We start from the raw sequence: 21,293 nt of genomic DNA on the forward strand, positions 1-21,293 counted from the left end.
ACATAGTGGACAACTCTGCGTTTACCTCCTACTTCCTGATTACCTCTGTTATTTCCCAACTTTCATGTAGCAGCTCTGTTAAATTTCTAGCCAAGGAATACACTGTAGGTTTTTCTGTGCAGCCAGGCAGTGCTTCTACTTAAATAATTGCTGTAACTCTTACTTGGAAAATGGAGACATTCCTAATTAGCATAGGCTTTTGCACAAAAATCATTCACATGCACAAGGTTTTGTCAGGTAAAATAATAGAGTCCATTACTGTGGTACTGAACAACTTAGGAAATATTAACCCCTGCTTTTTTTTCTGAAGCTCTCTTGCATCAGTACCTCCTCTTCTACAGTTAGCGTTTCTGAACGCCCATTCACTCAAATAAATATCTGTTACCAGCATAAATGTAGTTATATACGCAGTGCAATTTGTTGACTGAAAAATGCACCTTGTGTACCTCCTCACTGCCTTCTCTCTCATCATTTCAACAAAATTCAGTCCCTCAAAATTAGTGAAATCCTAGTTTTGTTAACAGATGTTATTTAAATTACTAACAATTTTTAAGATAAAAATTAATTACTACATTTTTCATTCAATATGTAAGTTGCACTATGCCCACTAGATGCCACTCTAGACAATCATAAAGGCAGTAATGGGTGAAACTCCGCTACGCTTCTGTATTGTTTCAGATTAATACGGTACTTGGTCTTTTCTGTTCAAAGCACTATGTTTGTTAACTGGGAAATGCTGCATTCCCTTCACTGGGTACCAGCTGATACAGCTTTCAAATGCTATTTTAGCGTTCTTCAGGTATTTTTCAGGATTTGACTTTTTAGAATCAAGTGCTTATAAATTTTGCCAATTCAGTTATTTCTGTAATTGCAGGAGTAATTGTATATTTTTCCAGAGCAACAAATGGCAAAAAGACGTTCAATATGTAAGTCCAAACTAGAGTAATTTTAACATGAAAACGGAAAGTATAGAATTCAAAAAAAAGTGGAAGGAAATATAATATTTTTTAATCTATTAAAAGATGAGAAAGAGTAAGAATTTGCATTTGGATAAAAATGTGAGAAATCATGGCTTGTATGTCTAGTTATATTCATGTTTTGTGTTTAACCGTCATACAAAATCTTTGCAGTGTAAAAGCTTTTATATAGTAAGAGGTTCATGGCAGAATGAAATTTCATTTTATTTTTATTTATGTTTCATAAAAATATGTTTCTAGTCATAAAACTGGACAGTCCCATGATCTGTGAATAAGTACAGTGGGTTTTTTTCTTGGTGTTTGATAAGAAATTGTAATAATCTTTTCCAAGATTGTAGGATCTGTTTATAGTTAACAAATTTTCTCTTCACTTGTGGAGTTTATCACCTGTATTTTTATTCTGTGTTTCATAATGGTATTTTTACATTGGACTGGTGACTGTGTCAGGCTGTGTGCAGGATGGGGGAATTTTACACGGGCATCTGTATATCAGAATGAGAAAAATGGAGTAATGGCTGGATATCAATATGTCTTTATGCAATTTGGGACTGACTGCAGACATAAGCAAAGCAGGGAAATTGCCCGGGCCAGCAGATCTTGGGGGTGGTGAAAACAAAGATCCCGCTGCTCATTTTCCTTGCGCCAGCTGCCTGCAAAGCCAGGGAGGCCACGACGAGCTGTTGCTGCTGTTGGAGGGGAGTTGCTGTGGAGGTTGGCATCACTGCTGAGGGTGGCTGTCAGCTACTGGGAAAGCCTTGAGCCAGCTCCAGCTGCACATTTCTGTACATTAGTTATTCACAAGTTTCTTTCAGCAGCCTTTTCCATTGAATCTGAAATAAGATTTTTCGGCAAGCAATTTGGGGAGGTAGAGCTGGCTCATAAAATCAGATCGAGTCCTTGAACAAACTTGAACAAACTCTTAAATGTTGCCTGCTCCCCACTGTTCCTGTCCTCTTTTCAAAGAGCCTCACTGTCTTGCTTGGTTTGGCAAGGCTTCCTTCGCATTGCATCTGACAGAAGGTCAGATCCCCAATGTTGGCTTTTTTCTATACTCCTTGCAATCCTATCCCTATTTCCAGTAAAAATATTGTAAGGTGAAACTGTTTCTTACATAAGAAACAGTGCATCCTGTTAATGACGAGTGTTTTTCAGAACAGCAAGTAGCTGAACAGTTTAATCTTGTCAAATATTCTTGAATTAAACTGATGAAAAATATTATGGCAGTAATGTTGTATGTATGTTTAATAAAGGAATATGGTGAGCATGCAATGGTATGAGCTATCATTAGCAACATAAAACCTGCTTAAGAGAAATTTTAGGGAATAATAAGCAGTATTGTTGGAGTAATTACTTTCATTCTAAAATTAAATAGTGAAGCCATGTTAGAACGTTTAATCTGTTATGGTAAATCCAGGAACCTATATTGCTTTATCTGCTCCAGCAGATAAAACCTACTTAAAATTCTCTAGGCCATCTTTCAATTCCTGCAAAACATTTAGAGTACACATCTGAGTGATGAAGTATCAGTGTCTGTTCACCATCCTTAATACAATTCCCTTCAGTTTCCCTCTGAAATAATTGCAAAGGGTTTATAAATGCAATTTCATGACCACATAAACTGTTGGGAAAGGCATGAAGGGCCCAGAGCCAATATCGTATGAAGACAGGGTGAGGGACTTTGGTCTAGTGAAGAGGACGCTAATACTTGCCAGCAAGTATTTGAAGAGTTGAAAGTGTGCCATGGAGCTGAACTTTTCTAGGTAGACGATATAACAAATTGTGAGTTGGGAAGTTCAGGCTGCATGTTAGGAAACATTTTTCCCTGGGGTGTTTAGCAGTGGGATCAGGGAAAACAGAGGGGTATTGTAATCTCCATCTGTACAGGCTTTCAAGACTTCCCAAGACAAAGCCGTGATTGACGTGTTCCCATGTTGTGAGTAGTCCTACTTGAATGAAAGACTAAACTAGATGTACTCTAGAGGTACCTTCCAGCCAACACTTCAGACTCGATACTCTGCTGCTGTTTCAGTGGTGTTTCAGTGGAAGATGTGTGACAGTCACTGTGAGCACTTACAGCTGTTTACATTTAAACAAATAAAAGGTAGAGTTGTTACTCATTCGTGTTATGTGGTGCTTAATGGTATCAGCAGTGCAGCAGCAGCCCTCCTGATGTGTATGTACGTAATCATGCTCTCTGTGTTCTCTTATATTACAGTAGTAACTGCTGTCATCCAGTTGCAGTGGTTTTACCACTGGTAGACCTAGCCCTTACTCAGAAGACATCCAGCAGCCAGACCCTGAATGTGTATTGGGTAGGAGCAGTATTATTGTTATATGAAAAATCTGATGTTGGAACTAAACAAAATTACAGTTTCTAATTCTATAATGAGTCATTCCCGGTGAAATTAAGGCAAAATTCTTCTCCAAATATAAGCGTCCCGGTGTCTTAGTGCAGAGAATGTAGAAGTTGCCTCTTAGGAAGAGCTACTTAGAAGAGCGTATGTGGTACTTTACTACTCCTTTCCTAGCAGAGCATCTGATAGCAAGATCTTGACATAAGCCTAATGATAAGCAAAGGAGTAGCTTTGCAGAAGTGCATGCATATTTATAGTTAGAATTGTGCTAAAGTACTTTGCTGAATCCAGCTTCTTTACATGTTAATAAGAATTTATATAAGAAATAATAAGAAATTCTTCTCTTAATGTTCATCTTCAGAGCTTGTGTTGGATATTTATCAGCTACCCCCACATACGTTGACTGCACTTGCTCTTCATTATAATTATGCTGAGTTCTTTAGTGACAAGTTTAACAAAAGCAGTCCTTAAATTCAAAATACAGATTGAAGTGTTTTCCTAGAAGTTCATCATAGAATCATAGGGTTGGAAGGGACCTCTGGAGATCATCTAGTCCAACCCCCCTGCCAGAGCAGGGTCACCTAGAGCAGGTTATACAGGAACGCGTCCAGGTGGGTTTTGAATGTCTCCAGAGTTGGAGACTCCACCACCTCTCTGGGCAGCCTGCTCCAGTGCTCTGCCACCCTCAGGGTAAAGAAGTTCCTCCTCATGTTTAGGTGGAACTTCGTATGTTCAAGTTTGTGCCCATTGCCTCTTGTCCTGTCCCCGGGCACCACTGAAAAGAGCCTGGCCCCATCCTCCTGACACCCACCCTTTAAGTATTTATAAGTGTATCACTATTTATAAAGTATTTATAAAGTATCACTTTCCATTAGTGTTGAAGCTGTAACATTTCATCTCTCTGCTTCTTTTGTTGTGCTTCTGCAGCCTTTTAAACTTTCTGACTCCTCTGTTAAAACTAAGAAAAACAAATGGTTTGACTCAATGTGTGGGATAATTTCAAAAGGAGAAGCCAGAGGCTGCTTCTTTTGCATACATACTAATTTCAAGTTTACAGTGCCAGCTTTTGTGACACTTTTAAAAAGTTCTGAGTTTAGTACGTATTCAGTGAGATCCTGTCTGTCTTCCTCTTAAGGATATGTAAGGGGGAAAAGTGTTGAGATTTCCCATAATTCAGGCAACTGGTAAGCATTTCTATTTAGTTGCTAAGGAAGGACTCAGTTATGGAAAAACCACTCACCTGAAAGTGGGAGTTATAGGGAGCGGTCAGAAAAGATAGACCCTTTAGGTTTTATTATGTTATGGCTACACATCAAGAGAAGATACAGATATGGTCAATACACAGTATCTGTCTTCCCTTTAGGGCTTGTTAAGTGCTTTGTTTTCTTACACTTTGGTAGTATTCTCCATACTACAAGTGCAGTTTGTGGCACTAAGAAGCAGAAAAAATAGTAAAAATACCCCAACCTGACTGTCAAGTTAGGATGTCTTATTAACTAGGTTTTTTCCCCCTCCTCTGAGTCCCCTTGAGTTTTCATCTATGATATTGTTACTAGGTCTATGCGTAATGAAGTTAAAAAAGAACTGAAAAAAACCCCAAAGCCCCAAGTTAGCATCAAATTATGGATTTTGGATTTCCTTGGTTTGATCTTTAGATGTCAAAACTATGATGGTAATGTGACACATGACTGCAATAACAGCCCTGTAATTTATGATGCTGTCAGATACAACTGATATTTTCCGTTCAGAGGATCCGTGTGGACAATACAAATGCTAAAATAAGCAAGATCTGTAGAAAGAGACAATAATTTTATTAGACCAGCTGGTACAAGCACAGAAAATAGGCAAGCCCATGGACAATTCCTTCATGATATCATTGCATCTAAGATTAAGGTTTGCTTCCAGTGAAATAGCATTGATCGTAGCAGTCATTTAGTAATATATACATAATGCTATGTATGTCATGCAATGAACCGAATAGGATTTTTTTTGATTAATAGCTTTACAAGGCTTTGCTAGACACTTGTTAAATATACAAATTATATGAAATCTGTATGGAGTCCCTGGAATTGACTGGTCTGACCTTTTAAAGTTCTAGCAGTACCGTCTTACTACACGTCTTTTGTGAAGGCATATATGTCTGTGGAGAATTGCAATGTGACATACATTCAGAGAAGATAACCAGTGATATCCAAAGTTTTTTCCGTGCTTCTGTTGCAAGGGCAGAATGTGGCATTGTGTGGTCATTTCCTTGTATCATGGAAGGATCATGGAAGTTCATAGACCTGTCAATTATGGATCATAAGGAGAGAGATCTTTTTCTTAAATGATTTGGGCAGCTTGTCATGCTTTGCCAACTCCATAGAAAATGTGTCTGCAGTCTTCCTGATGTCTTACTCCCTGCTGTTTGCTTCGTTCTGCAGTTGGAGATGTGGTAAGGGCTGTTCTGTAGTGATGTACATTCTGAAATAGTTCCTATACTGAGATAGTTACTGTTCCTCAGAGCTGCCATTTGGTGCCCAAGACTTTACTGTCGTACCTTCCCAATATCCTCATGGGGAAAGATCCTCATACTGTAAGAAACAATTCTACTTCCATGGGCTCTGGCAGTTTTTTATCTTTTGGGGTTTTTTTTTCATTTTTTATCATTTCCCATAATTCTCTGACTTCCAGTTCATTTTGTTCAGGACTGGATGATTTAATACAAAATTAACAACGGCAACAGTCTACTACTGTTGCCTCTTTAAAGCCGATTCTCCCAGAATCCAGAATAGATTCAGATTTGGTCTGGCTCTTCCTGGAAATATAGTTAACTGGATGGCTTTGGAGGCAGGTGGCTTCTGTATGAAATGAAAATTTGACTATACTAATGAATACAGTGAAGTGAATGAGGGTGGGATAATCTGGTAGCGTTTCATTGACTTCAGTTACTGACATCCTGAACTACGTAATTTTTCTAAAGCAGTTGAACATTTCTTTCATTTGTGTTAGGCTGCCTATATTGACCACTTCTGTAAATTTCTCAAGGTTGTAATTATTTCCTTTGCTATAACATTTTTTCTGAAGCAGCTCTTAGTAGTATCCTTTTTTGGCATCCCAGATTGGGTTTGAATTAATTGAACTATCTTTCAAATCCTGGAAATCTGCTCTATCTCTGATGTGTTTGTTAAGTGGAATCCTTCGTAGATATCTCGTCAAGGAGAGGTTTAAGTCAGATGCCTCAAATCAAGTCCAAAAGGACTTGAGTGGCATTTATAAATTTATAGTAGGAAAAAAAGTGGCTCTGTGAATGCAATTCATATTATACAGAATTCATAATTAATATATACTACAAGGCACTCTTCTTACACCGAGGACACAATATCTTGTTCTTTATTGTGTATGTCTCCTGGTATTTTTATGATACACAGCACTTGGAGAGTTAATGTTTTAGCTGATGGGATGCCAGAAATTGTTTTAGGCATAATATCAGTGTAGCTTTAGTCTGCATGCCTCTTCTGCTTCATCTTGTTTGGTACGCCTTTCAAACAGAAAATGAAAATGAGCTCTGGGTCTAATAACAATGTTTGCAAAACACAGTTTTCTTAAGCTTTCCTGGAGGAAGGGTCATGAATTTATCTGAACTGATTTATTTATTTTGTCTTTGCAATTCTGTGTTATTTATATGGAAAAAAAAAAATTGCTTGAAGATTCTGTGGTGACATAAGAGACCAAACCATCACCTTCTACAAAATCAAATTTTTGGTGGTTTGTTTGGGTGGTTTTTTTGTTGTTTGTTTGTTTTAAAGTTCCTATTCATGTTTATGTTGGTCTCTTTAAAATGCAAAACAATGCAAGTAAAGATACATTTATTGCAAAACTATCTGAGTTATCTGACAGATTGTTGTATGGCTCAGCAACAGCAGAATCTGCAGGATTCACGTCCTTGCTGTTTTTTTCTGGAGCCCTGTTTGGTGGTGAAACAGGTTTTTTCATGGGGCTGCATCTTTAAATAATAGTCATAAACAGAGTAAGTTCATTCCTTTGTTTTGAACTCAGTTTGTTCTGACTCTATTAACCACATCATGCCAGCCTAACAGTTCTTCAGAACTGTGTAAAATCAATGACAAAAAAGCGTTACAAATAGAACTGTAGGCTTCATTTACATTTCAGCTATAATCAAAGTGGTTTTCAGGAGCAGTTAAGCAATTAAAGCAAAGGCTAATCCAGTGATGTTAGAAACAAATTTAGCAGTTTACAGATTTTTAAGATTTTAGGTCATAAGGCGTTGGTGTTGACAAAGTGTTCTCAGATTCTAAGTTTACTTGCAGATTTTAAAGCTGATTGATCTCTTTCTAAGAATTATCTAATTCTGCATTAAAATTTCAGGAAAAGTCTGTAGAATAAATAATGTTCTTAAACCTTGAACTAGTTAGTATGTCTGGTTGTGGTATATTTGACCTACCATGAATCATATGCATTTCAGTACCCACCTGTTTGTTGGCTGGTCATAACTGTGTGATTTCAAGCTTTCCAAATGTACCTGTCACAGCTTTCATGTTCATGTTCTGTGTTTTAAAGAATATTTAATGCTTGAGGAGTTGAATGAGCAGAAGGAAAATGCCTGCATGTTTGATTTCCTGCTATTTATTATTTGTAATATAATAACGTGAACCTTATATATTGGTAGGAAGGTGCAAAACATGAAATGGATACATTTAGAATATAAAGAGAAATTGCATTAATTTATTTTTAAAAAAATTTTTAAATTATTTTCATGGCCACTAATATTCCGCTTTTTTATTCCAGAATCGAATGGAAGAAAGCAAAGCACTCTTTAGGACAATTATCACATATCCATGGTTCCAGAACTCTTCGGTCATTCTGTTCTTAAATAAAAAAGATCTCTTAGAGGAGAAAATTATGTACTCCCATCTAGTTGATTATTTTCCAGAGTATGATGGTAAGTATAATGACATCAGAGCTCATACTCTCTTTACACTGCAGTCATGACAAATTGTAATAGCCTTGTCCATAATGTCCAGATAGATCCTTTGATAGATTTTATTTTATACTGTAATTAACTGTGGGTAGGATGGCAGAACCTTTCATGGGAAATGATTGCGTTTTAGATGAGTATTGTCATATTAGCAGTGTACCACATGGTCCTTTTTCGTAAGTTGGAGTGCAGGTTTAAACTGAAGTATAAAAGCTAAAAAGAAATAAAAGTGCATTCCTCACTTTTACATGTTGTCTCCCATAAACCTTTTTTTTTTTTGGGATTTGGTTTTGTGTAAGGCTGAATATCTGAGGGGATGTGTCATAAGCTCTCTGTGGCACTCACAGAAACCAGTACCACTCCTTCCACCCTTTTACTGTACCTGTACCTTTTTTTTTCATTTATTCTAATTTTACATGATTTACATGAAGCTTAATGTGCTTGTCGATAAAAAAAAATTATGTGGAATGTACAGCTGTTTCTACTAAAATTGTACTTTTAGAAAGTTCTCCTGAGGTAAAAAACTAAGTATTTTGAGGTAACTGAGTAGAGGCCTTGGTAACAGAGAAAAATCAAACTCATATAACAAGAGGTCTAAAGAACTAAATGCTCCTATTTTAAATAAAGAAAATCTGTTTTGTTCCACCAGGGAGTGAATACAATTTGAAAGCTGAATAAAAGATTAAATCTCTCATGTTCAAATATGGAAAGTAATAATAGGAAAAATGTACATTTTGTTTCCTGTTAAAGGGGAAGGAAACAGTGAATAGCCTGCAGGTTCAGACCATATTATTTATGAGTCACTGTAAGTTTAGTTTCATAACGCTATGCAGAAGAGAACTGCCAATTGAATAGAAATATGCTCATTCTTTTGAGTACTTTGTATGACAAGTTCCCTAGATGACATCCTGAAGGTGAGAAGACTCTACAGTCTGCGCTGTTATCACCACTGAAGTGGCAGTAAAGCCTGCGCTAAATGCTTGTCCAGAAAAAACAGACAAGACTCAACCACTTACCTCAAAGAAACCCTGTTTCTCCAGTGATTTGCCATTAGTGAGGGGAAAAAAAGGTTATGGACTGGTAGGGCTGTTGGAGTCAAGACCTGGAAGTCTTGCAAGAGTCTTTGTATCTTAATTCTGCAGATCTTGCTGGACTTTACTCCACAGACAAGGTTATGCTTTGATTTGATCTCTTCTGGTGGCAGGGTGGGGTCTGTGGCGTGCAGAGGTCACCATGTGGTCTCCTCTTCTGTCCCAGCACACTGGGGATGTAGGAGGTGGGAAGATCTGAGGAAGGGATCAGAATTAGGTATTTTTCAGCTGGATCACTTCTCCCATCCGCTTTCCTGCACAAGGGAGAAAGTAGGATAGGGAAGAGAACTGCTAGCCGGTATGGCAAATTGAACTGATTAAATTAAACTAAGCAGTTCAGCTGCACAGTGTATTTTAACAGCATTGGATGGTGGACTGAGACACGCTCAGTGAATTGCACGAAAGGGTTATGAAACACTGGAACAGGCTGCCCAGGGGAGTGGTGGAATCGCCATCCCCAGAGGGATTTAAAAGATGGGTAGGTGTGGTGCTTGGCAACAAGTTTAGTGATTTTATCAGTGTTATTTTGATGGTTGGACTTGATGATCTGAAAGGTCCTTTCCAGCCTAGACAATTCTGTGATTTATCTATGAGTTATCTATCTTTGCATGGCTAGTACTAGAAGACTGACTTACAGACTGGAATGAAGACTTGAGAGACGGAGAGAGGACAAAGACAAAAAGGGGCCATAGTTGGGAGGAAAAAAAGAGAAAAATACTGATGTAGTTCTTCTTGTGTAAATCTTGAATGTATTATGTAGAGACAGTTCAAAAACTGCTGATTAGCGAGCAGTGGAAAAAAAACCTACTGATTTATATGGCAGTTCTTTTCCAAGTCTCCATGTTATTTAGATTGCAAGCACTTTGCAGTCTAAATTTAAAATGGACTCATTTGATTTTATTCTAAATTTCTGAGGTCATAAACTTTCTTTATAACCTCGCTTTTCCATGCTTGAACTTTAGTCAAACGAAAATTTAAATTACGTGATAGTCAGTAGAGGTCTGATTAGGTAAGCAAATTTGGATACAGGCTTTGAATAGCACAGTAGATTTGGAGAGAGTGCTGTGTCTAGCTGCTATGAAACTTTAACAAAATTCTAGGAGGTTGTTTAAAACTAAGTGGTTTGTTTTGAGGAAATCATTGTCTTTGAAAGTCTGAGAGTTTTCTTCACAGATATTGCAAATTTATTCATGCCAGTGTGAGACTTAGTATTGCTGCTGTTTCTGTAGGGTCTGTGTGACCTGTTATGTTTTAGAAGCTGTAGAAGTGTTCAACAGTCCTCTGTCCTGCTTCAGAGAGCTTATGATCTGTTTGCATCCCTAAATCTCAGGAAATTTGTCATCTGTATATGTGTACGTATGTACATATATGTACATGTATGTTCATACACCCATATATTGCAGAATCTTACTCCCCCTCCACATGGATTTGCAGCACACCAGAAAGTATGTGATTTCTCTTCCATGCATTCTATGCCTAAATGTTGCACAGTTATCCATATTAGAAATGTTAGCAATTGAAAGATTGAAGTATTAAAAATAAGGTTTATTAGCCAATTGTTGAAAAATATGTGGGCATGTGCTAATACCCAAACACCCCAGATTTTGTAACTACTAAAGGTCAGAGCTACATTTTAACAGCTGAATGCTGGTATTCATATCGCCATGTACCAACAGAACTAATGAGGAGAATAGGAGGAGGAGGAGGAGTCAGCACCGAAAACACAGGTGTTCTGTAGAAACCCATGTTCCAGAAACAGGAAAGCAAGGGAATAATGGCCTTCAGAAACAGCACTGGAATAATGGAACAGAATTCAACATCTTGTGGCTAATGTTCTTGCTTCTACACTACTCTTTGGCTGTGAATGTCATTCCAGGCTGGAAGTCATTACTTTACCTTCTGTCTTCTGTAAAGCTGAACACGTGGTTTGGTTACATCGACTCTGTCCTTCTGAGGATTACAGCCTTAATTTAGATCTGATAAGACCATTATCATACATAATTCAGATAATAAGTGATATGTTAGAACATGAGCCTTTTGCAGTGAAACTGCTTCAGCTGGAGAGCATATGTATTTCATTATCACTGAAGTAAATTAAGTTCTATTGGTGACAGTGTCAGACCTGTTCAGGATATAATTTCATTATGCTACCTATTAAAATCCTCATGATACAAGTAAATGTTGCAGTGCTAAAGGACTTAAGTATAATTTAAATATAGTAGGTGTAAATGGAACACTCACCAATTCTATTAACATTTTTAAAGATTTATTAGTGTAGCTAATTTTTCAGTTTTCATTCTGTGCAGTTATAAATCACCTGTTTTAAACATTATCTTACTGAAGAAAGACGACAGTTGGCAGGAAAAGAGCAGCTTTGACATGATAGCTCTGACTTGATGAACTTCTGACATTTCCTTCCATCTTTATTTTTCATAATTCGTACCATCAAGAAAGTAGACAGTATATGAGCCTATTCATTAGTAAAAAGTTCCCTTTCTTCTCTTATGTGAGGACCGCAGATGGACCCTTTCCTGTTTTCTGTTAAAGAAGTTCAAATATTGAATCAACTTCTGATTGAATCAGCAAAGAAAACTGACTTTCTTTTCTTAATTATCAGGACCACAACGGGATGCACAAGCGGCACGAGAGTTCATCCTGAAGATGTTCGTAGACCTGAATCCAGACAGTGACAAAATTATCTACTCCCACTTCACATGCGCTACAGACACAGAGAATATCCGCTTCGTCTTTGCTGCTGTCAAGGACACGATCCTACAGTTAAACCTGAAGGAGTACAACCTGGTCTAACTGTGCCCTCCAAAACCATCTTTGCGTGATTGAAGATATACGAGAGGGACTGTATTATCTGTGAAAACAATTTGCATAATACTAATTTATTGCCGGCCTGGACTCTGTGAATGTCCACAGAGTTTGTAGTTAATATTATGATTTTATTTAAACTATATGGAGGAAAACCAAAAGATGCTGAAGTACATTCACAGCACATTTCCTCATTTTTTAGGCAAAACCTTGTGACTCAATGTGTTTTAAATTCTCGGTCGTACATTTACAAAGATAGCAGTTTTTTGCTATTGAAGCAAAATCAAGCTGATTTCCTCTTTCCCTGAACCTTTCTATCTCCCTCCTTCCCCTTCACCCTTATCTTTTTCAAGGTACAATGGCCTTCTTTTCCCAGTTGCATTCCTGGGTGAAATATTTCCTGTTGAGTGATTTGGTCAGGAAAATACTATCATCAGAATTTAAGTCATCAGTCATTCTAATTTTACAGTATGTACTTTCTCTGATGGATCAAAAGTATTGATACTGTGATTTTTAAATTCTTGACATAAGTGTCTTCATTCTGTCTTCACTTTTGTGACTAGAATATTGAGATCGCAAAACAGAATTACAGTTGTCTAAGGATATTAAATTTAACCATATTTTCACAGCTCAGAAAGGTGCACAGAAGACAGTAATGAGATAATTAAGACACAGCCTGGGATGTACATGGAATGTGTTAGAATCTCTTTTTAATTGCCATGTGCCATTTTTTTCTCTCTTCTTTTATTCACAAATGCCAAATAGAAATGTCATAGACACTACATTTCCCCCAGTGGCTACAGCCTGAAACAGTGGGGTTTTTTTCAGTTATGTGGGTTTTTTTTCTTAAGTTAGAGCTTTTTTAAGTGTTCTTTTTCCACAGTAGAAAAATTATTTTTATTGTATAAAATTAACGTTGCCAAATCTGGCTTTTTATAAAACCAATGCTCTTGAAACATAAGATACTGATTGAAATGCCAAACCGATGGGTTGGGAACTGACCTGATTGAGTCGACTGCCAAATGGTAAACAAACACAGTTTCAGCGCGTATGTTCCCTTTTTTAGAAAGTGTTCCATTTTCTAATGCCAAAACCAACAGTGTGAGTGAACAAGGTGCACCATGCACATGCATGTGGTCTACCAATTTAAAGACAGTTTAAATCTCTCCTATGTCGGATATGGCATGAGATTGTTTTCTGTAATAATATCAAGGCACCTTTAGTTGTATAACAAGAAATTATTGATGAGAGATCACGTTCAGGAACCTTTCTCGATAGGTTGCTTGTTAACTAACTGATTCACAGACATTTGATAGGCTTTCATGCAAAATAGCCTCTCTCAATGTTCTTTAGAGAAGATTTATTGATGTTAATGAAGCGGTGAGAAAATCATTCTTGAAATTTAAATGTGCAATTTTTTAACAACAAAAATGCAGCACACATTGATGAGCCTTTATTCTGCAGCTTAGGTTGAAAGGTGTTTTTTGACCAGGTGCATGATTGCTAGCAAGCTATAGAAAACTCAGAGTTCTGACCTGTAATTGGATTGATTATCTGCAATGCCAAGTAGCACTAGAGTGCACTTAACACAGAAATTGCTGCCTCATAGCAGCAGATGGGAGGTGGAAAAAAGAATGGCTTATTAGTTGATTACCAAAGTTAACAATAAATACTAATGAGACGTTTTTCATCCTTAACCCTCCCAACTCCACAACAACAATAATAAGAACAGTTGCTATTTTTTGCTCCCTCTTAAAACACCTTGTAATTTAAAACTGGTTGTAGGTATAGTGCAATTATGAATGCTATAATCATTGTACATACATCTATATATATATATGGCAGCATCCATATTGGCTTTGTAATCATTAATTTTTGGCAAATTGAATGTGCTGTATTGATATGTATCTATGTAATTGTATTGTATGTCCTATAGCTAATTCACATTTTAAATAATGTTATTTTATTTACTTTTTTAAGAGAGAAGAATGTAAATTTTGTCAGTTTATTTCTGACTAGGGATTTGTTGTTGTTTTTTATTTACGAAACAAAATCATGATAGTACAGAGCGGTACTAGCATCGTGCTGTATAAAATCATTTGCACATTTCTGAGTAGAATTAAATTGGAGCCACCCAGACAGAGGCCATTCACATTCAAAATAACATTTAAATCTTGTCGGGGTTTTATACAGGTGTAGAAACCAGTCTTACTAGAAGACCTTATGCAGTTATATCTAGGATTGGAACATAAGCTTTTAAATATAAATTTAATTTATATTTGGCAGATTCATGTTAGGTTACTTTTACTTTTCTAATCAGCTTTATTAGAAAAGTAAATTTAGAGGTATTTCAGACCATTGTACGTACGTACTAATGAGTATATGCTATTGCCCTAAAAATACCATGAGAAAATACGGAACATCAGATCAATCAAACAGTCTTTCAGAAACTGCAGAAACCTTAGATATAACAACAACAACGAAAAAGTCACTATCATTAATGATTTTAAGGCGTTAAAGCATTTTATTTAATAAAGCTAAAGCAGGTAGATCTAGGTTATAAAAAGTGACACTGACATTCTGAATAGGGGATCAGAGCAGTGACTCTTGCATACAGCATAACAAAATTGATCTTGCTAAATGCAACAGAGCTTCTGTTTTCGCAGTTCCACTGTTGATACTATCCCTTCTTTTAACCTGGGAATACATTGCCCACTCTGGATTCGTGCTATAAATGGAACTGTAGCAAAGAAAGAAAAGAAAAAAAAAAAAGAAAAACACATCAGGCAGTGGTGTCTAACAAAGGTTTGGGTTGTTTTAGTTTTTTTAATTTGTTTTGTTTTCTTATGGGATATTGGGTGGGGGAGAAGGAAATGTGTTTCTGAGTTTTGTAGAAAAACAAAACAAAAGTTTACTCATGCTTTATAGTTATATTGTGATTGCAGAAGTTTTAAAGAGTGTGTGCCACTAGGCTACTTCTGGTATATTTTAGGTGAGTTGAACCTGTGGCAATGTTTAGATCATTTGAGCATGTTCTGGGGAAAAAAAAAAAATATTCGGCATGCCAAGGCAAGCTTTACATGAATCACCTAACACAGCATCGCAGTGTGACAGTTTACAAAAACATTTCCTTTTTAAATGACACAGCTGTTCCCACTTGCAGTATATTCCATTGTGGTGGTGGTGGTGTTGCTGTTGTTTTCATTGGTGGTTTCTTCTATGCCTTATAGTGCTTGAATCCAGAAGTTTGTGCCTCTAACATGAATCTGAAGGCAGAACCATCAAGACAGAAACCCTTTTAACTTTGCCAAAATTATGTGATTTCTTTGAATGTCATAAATGGGGAGGAGGGAAGGCAAACGTCTTGGGAACCTGTGTATTCTAGGTGTTCACTAGCATAAGAAAGCTGTAATACATGTTTTACAGAAACCTTAAACTTGCCTTTTTCACAAATTAACTGGCACTATCCTTACATATATAGGATGATGCAGCTATAAGGGCAGTTTACTTTTTATAATTCAAACTCTTTTGATTGTCAAGGTGTACGGACTGTAATTTTTAATCATACTGCCACATGATTGTGAATCACTTTTTTAAGCTCGAAAGTGGAAAAGAGACTTTTTATGCTGGATATTGGTCAGAATTGACTGCATGATTTGCAAAAACTCTAAATGGGGGGAAAAGGGCTGCATATAAAGACATTGCTAGACTCCCAGCCTTTGGTTGTAAGGTGCAGAAGACTTTCAGATTACTCAGCCTCATGACCCTTTCCTTGTTACACATTCTTCACAAAAGAATGAAGTATTAGGAGAAAACAAAGACATGTTAACCCACATGAAAAAATAAAATTTAGCCGATTTATTATACGTGCTGCTGTTCTTGGAGCTCTGTGCATGGTTATCCTGCAGACTATTACATTAGTGAACTAATGAAGTGTGCATAGTGTATTAACAAGGCCTACAAATGACCTACCTCTGGCTATGAGACCAGTGAAGTAAATATGTTTTGGAGAGACCATCGTAAGTTAGGAAATTAAAATGTCTTGGTGTAGGTAATTAACTACAGTATTTTAGAAATTCACACTTTTGTAAATATGGTCCCTCTTCTGACATAAACCATAAATTCTAAAATTTAGTACACATTAAACAACCAAATCCATCTGTCCCAGTCCAGTTTGTTAGTTTAGTAGAGATCTTACAAAACCATACATTTAGTTTGAGAAGAGGAGCTACTGGTATTTCCTCTTTTTTGGCTTTTGGTTACCCATAACCTTTTTGAGTTTTATCGGTCAAACCAGAAACATTTCTACGTAGTGAACAATACATTGAGGGTCACTCTTTAGCTAGTTAAAGGGATTTTACTGTAAGTTCCACTCAAGCTTTTTCACAGTAGCCATGCTGCAGGGAGGAAAGGAGTAGAGGGAGATTTTTAAGATGGTTCGAAGAATTTAGTGTCAGCCAGATCAATCGTACTGTAAATCTGTTGGTTTGGTTTTTTCCTCTCAAAATACAGTCTAAGCTGAAGTCTGTTGCTGGATTCCTCATTTGCCATGCTGCAGGAAATCCTTATTTGACCAATTTTTATTTTTTTTTTTGGGGGGGGGTGGTGGAGGGGGGTGGTGTCAGATACATTTTTAAACTTGCAGTATTTAAAATAAAGATCATATTTGCTGTTCTTAAAGTGTCATTTAAATGCATGTATTGTGTGTTGTTTGAGGGGCAGAAATAGGTTTTTTTGAAAAAAAAAAATATTGTACAGTTACTGGCCCTCAAAAATGTTGCTGGTTAAAAATACAATATTTTTGGCCATAACTTCATACTACAGTATCTTCATTCCTTGAAATACAGCTTTTCTGAAATAATATTTGGGCTTAACTGTTCTCCCAAAATGCTTTTTATTATGATACATGTTGGATAGATATATTATTCCATTATTACTTTTTAACTATATGTGCTCTGTCGTCTTTGTCTAAATATTAAAATTTCCAGAACATCTTTTATTACAGCCAGAACATTCAAAACATTTAGGATTTGGTACAGTGGAGACAGCCATTTGACAGTATTATTAAAGGGTTCCTTTGTCTTCTATATGTACAATGGAAACTTGGAAGCATGGGAGAAAAGAAATAATAGTCTATATCTCACTAATAGAAAACTTTCAGAAATTGTAGACAGCAAGGTGAATTTCTTAAGTGTTTTGGCTGATTGCAGCAGTACTCAAGAGCAGACCGTTTTCTTTCATCTTTTTGTTCGCCTGTGTGATGATAGGAATAATGGAAAGATGCCTACATGTTGCTTTTCAGGAGTGTGGCTCATATCTGATCAACAGTCAGTGATCAACAGTCAGTCTTCTTTACTGAAGAAACAGAATTTCAGGCCAGTTGCAAAAATGAGTTTGCTTTTTATTACATGATCACAATAGTTTAAGATTCTTGGACTCCAAACAGTTTGCCTAAGCAAGGACTTGAGTGAACGGCTCCTGATTTTTCTCTCATGTTGCAGAATGTAAGGGAGAGGGGTCAGAGAGGAGGGTTTTATTTTATCTTTATGTCTCAGTGAAGATAATGTCAACAAAAATAAAGTGTAACTGGTGATATTTAGATATGTGAAATAGATGTAGAAACTGTAAGTGTGATAAATTGTGCACAGTTGTGATGAAACATCACATACTATGATCATATCACCTGATTGCCAACCGCTTTGCAGGATACTGTCCCAAACACCTCGAGTTCCAGTGTATTTGTAGACTGCCACAAAATACAGTTGACAGCTCCTCAGGAATGCATCTGGTATCAGTATCTGGTATCAAGGCAGCTGACCCCCTCTCATAGCTCGTTGCTACCAAAAGGAACTACCCTCCAAGACCCCCTCAGTTCCTGGCTCTCGGCTGCATGGGGTTTTCCCTCTCCCTTATGTCAGCCCTGCCCCATGGCCAGCCAATAAACAGGATTTAAAAAAAAAAAAAAAAAAAAAACAAAAACCCCAAAAAACTACCATTTTTGCTCTTCTTGCTTGGTTTGTTTAGTAGGCTCATTTTCAGAGGGTTCAGCCAATTTGGCTAGTCAACACTTCAGAAAAGTGCTAAGCTGACTAAGTGGAAGAGGTAGAACAGTGTGGCCAAAAGGCTTAGGAAAAAAGGGAGTAAGGCTCCCCTCCCTTTAAAACCTCGTCCTGAACAGTGTGTAGTACCTAAAACCTTTGTTTTATGCACTTCATGGGCTATTAGCTGTTCTGGCTTGGAAGTACTGCTCTTTTCACTTTGAAAGGTCTCAATTGCGTTTTTATCCTGGAAAAAAAAAATGATAGGACAAGGAAAATTCTTTTCTGCTCCCCTTTAATAATAACAAGTTTTTGTATACATGGACTAAACCCAACTGTAGTCAGGCTGAAGCCGACAAGTCATGGTGTCATGGTGACTTGTGTCCCTAGTCATGGTGTTACAGATGGAGAATTATAAGAATCGGGCTTTGATTCATCTCACAGGAAAAAGAAAGAAAAATAGTTCTTGTTCATTTCCAGTAAGATCTTAAAAAAACCCAAAGTTTTCCATCTTAAGGTATTTAAAACGCTGTGTGTGTCCTTGTCCAAGGCACTCCTTCCTTCCTTCTCCGCAGTCGTCTTATCACATGGATTAATTGCTTCCGGCCATCTAAAGAAAATATTTTTACAGTACTGCTTTATGTATGTACACTCTGGAATACTTTCTGATCCTTGTGAATTAAATGTAAATTGGTCTGCTAAAATGGAACAATTGATGACGTGTAACACAGCTGAAGAAGACCACACTTTTTGTTTAATCTTATTTCATGTTCGTCCTGCCATCTTCTTATTACATTTCTGTATCTTTCCTTTACCCTGTTTGCCATAAAGAGAAGGTTGCTTGATGTATCCAATTCAGTTCTGGTAATCATTACAGAATTGATTATACTGGCTGAATTAAAGACAAATTGTGAATAAGAATAGCTTCAGAAAGTTCCTGTAATTGGGGGCAGATCCAATTAGCCTTGTGGACAGGCATTTCAGAAAAGAAAACTATAGTTGTAATACAGTCAACTGAGGGATATAGTAAGCTAATGTGGGCCAAACCGGGCCAGTATACCCATTTTAATATGTCATTTTCACGTTGTCAACAGAGAACTGTGTTTGCCAAGATGTTACTGAAAATTTTATTTTTCCTATGGTCCTGTATGAAGTGGTTAATGCAATGATCAGACTGGCACGCAAGAGATGCATTAATTCAACAATAAGTTCAAATGTATTCTTGCAGAGATAAGTTATTGCATAAGATTACTTTATATGATGCTGACAAAAAAAAAGATTACTTGCATGCAGTAAATATTTAAGATATTGCACTTTTATACATTTATTATAAAGAGGAATCACTCTCTCCCTAAAAATAAAATTCCATTTATCTCAAGATGAAGTATCTGGAGTCTCTTAACAGCTGTCAGTTAACTGTGCACACAAGTGTGAGTGTATACCAGAGGTTAATCAATTTGTTATGACACGCTGTAGAATATTTGGTTTATTCTAAAATGCTGATTTTGGAAAGGCAGAACAAAGTTTTGCATGCATATCTTGATTGCTGCTTTTCTCAGCATGTCTTAGGAGAACCTTCACAATTACTGATAGGACCTGGTTTATTTTAGCTTAATAAATTGACTGACCTATAAAAGCCATTATTAAGGTTCTTCTTCAAGTACTTTAGAACTTCAGTGTTTTATCCGACTTTACCTAAGTTAAGCAAACGGAGTGTAATTGAGAGACAAAAGGCCAGATGTCAACATAATCCAATTGGATGCTTCCCTTGCTTAATAATCTTATAACACATAAATCAATAATACTGCTATAATTTAGCTGATGGAGCTATTCCTCTTGAATTGCAACAGGCTATTGTGGCACTAAGATAGAAGAAAACAGTTTTCCTCATCTTATATAGATAATAATATTATTCAGATTTTTTACCAGATGTCAGAAGTGTTCAAATGAATTTATGACTAATATTTGTAAAAACAGCCTAATTGATTTTCAGTATTATTTAATATGGTCTAGAAATTGCATCTCTTGTAGAAAAGTATAGAAATGGTGGCACAAGTGGGAGATTTCTGTGGTTATGGATTAAAGAATTCTCTTTTGATATACATTCACATTCATACATGCTGATTTCATTTCTGTTAATATGAAACAAAAGCAACTCCACTGTAGATAGCAAAATTTAATTCTCAATTTAAAACCATAAGAGCAAAACATGATGTAGCTCTAGAAGATGAATAAAGAACTCATCCTAGATGATGGTGTTAGAATGTAAATGAGCACAACAGGTTTTATAAGCGGAGAAAAGCCTAAGTAAGCTGAGAAACCATTTTTGAACCATCTAGGTGAGCGTTCACCTGTTCAAGCTTAACAGGAAAATAAAAACTGGGTATGAGATACTTGGTTAGCATATCTCTAAGAGACTTCTTTAGACGTTTGTCACAAAAATTACAAAGCAATGCAGGTTAAGAATTTTTTCCCTTACTCTGGGGTTCAAGAGTTGGGTCATACATACTACTGCAGAGTGCTCAAAGCGAAGGACACCTCCAAATGGCAGTGGAGGGGATCGGCGTAATGCTGCAAGGCATGGAAGGTGAACCTTACCTCCACAGGCAAGCAAGTGAAACTGATTTTGCTACTCGACCTGCAACAGAGGCGTAATTCAATTACTTGGTATATTTTAGCATCAGAAAATGTTATTGTGACTTGAGTAGCCTAGTGGATGATCTTTTTTAATTCTTCACTCTTCAGTCGTTCTAATGGAAATAGGAAAGAACCATTGTCTTGCACTAGGCTACAAAAACAGAAGGTGAATTCCTTTCCCCAGCTCTCCAGCACTGAATGTCCCAATTTGCTGTTTTGGAGAGCCACGAGTATGACCTTGATTTAGTTTTCTATTGCACAGCAAGCAAAAAGACAGGTCTCTGCCACCAAAAATTAATGAAATGGCAGACAAGTTGAGCTGCTGCAGACTTCATTTTCTGTGGTCTGTTCATACTACTTTAGTCTTTGCTTTCAATAATTCGGTGCCTAATACATTT

The 21,293-nt window shown here is 36.8% G+C and overlaps 1 protein-coding gene across 2 annotated transcripts in view; it reads left to right on the forward strand.

Annotated features, from left to right (window-relative positions):
* Positions 1-16,084, forward strand: part of LOC128902254 (guanine nucleotide-binding protein G(q) subunit alpha-like) — a 133,548-nt gene extending 117,464 nt beyond the window's left edge. For both annotated transcript variants that reach the window (XM_054184850.1, XM_054184851.1), the window contains exons 6-7: positions 8,120-8,273; positions 12,018-16,084. In XM_054184850.1, coding sequence (XP_054040825.1) covers positions 8,120-8,273; positions 12,018-12,208 — 345 coding nt within the window. In that variant the 3' untranslated portion in view covers positions 12,209-16,084. The remainder of the gene's footprint in view (positions 1-8,119; positions 8,274-12,017) is intronic.
* The last annotated feature ends 5,209 nt before the right edge of the window (positions 16,085-21,293 follow it).

The sequence above is a fragment of the Rissa tridactyla genome, chromosome Z (genome assembly GCF_028500815.1).
Source record: "Rissa tridactyla isolate bRisTri1 chromosome Z, bRisTri1.patW.cur.20221130, whole genome shotgun sequence".
NCBI classification, from domain to species: domain Eukaryota; kingdom Metazoa; phylum Chordata; class Aves; order Charadriiformes; family Laridae; genus Rissa; species Rissa tridactyla.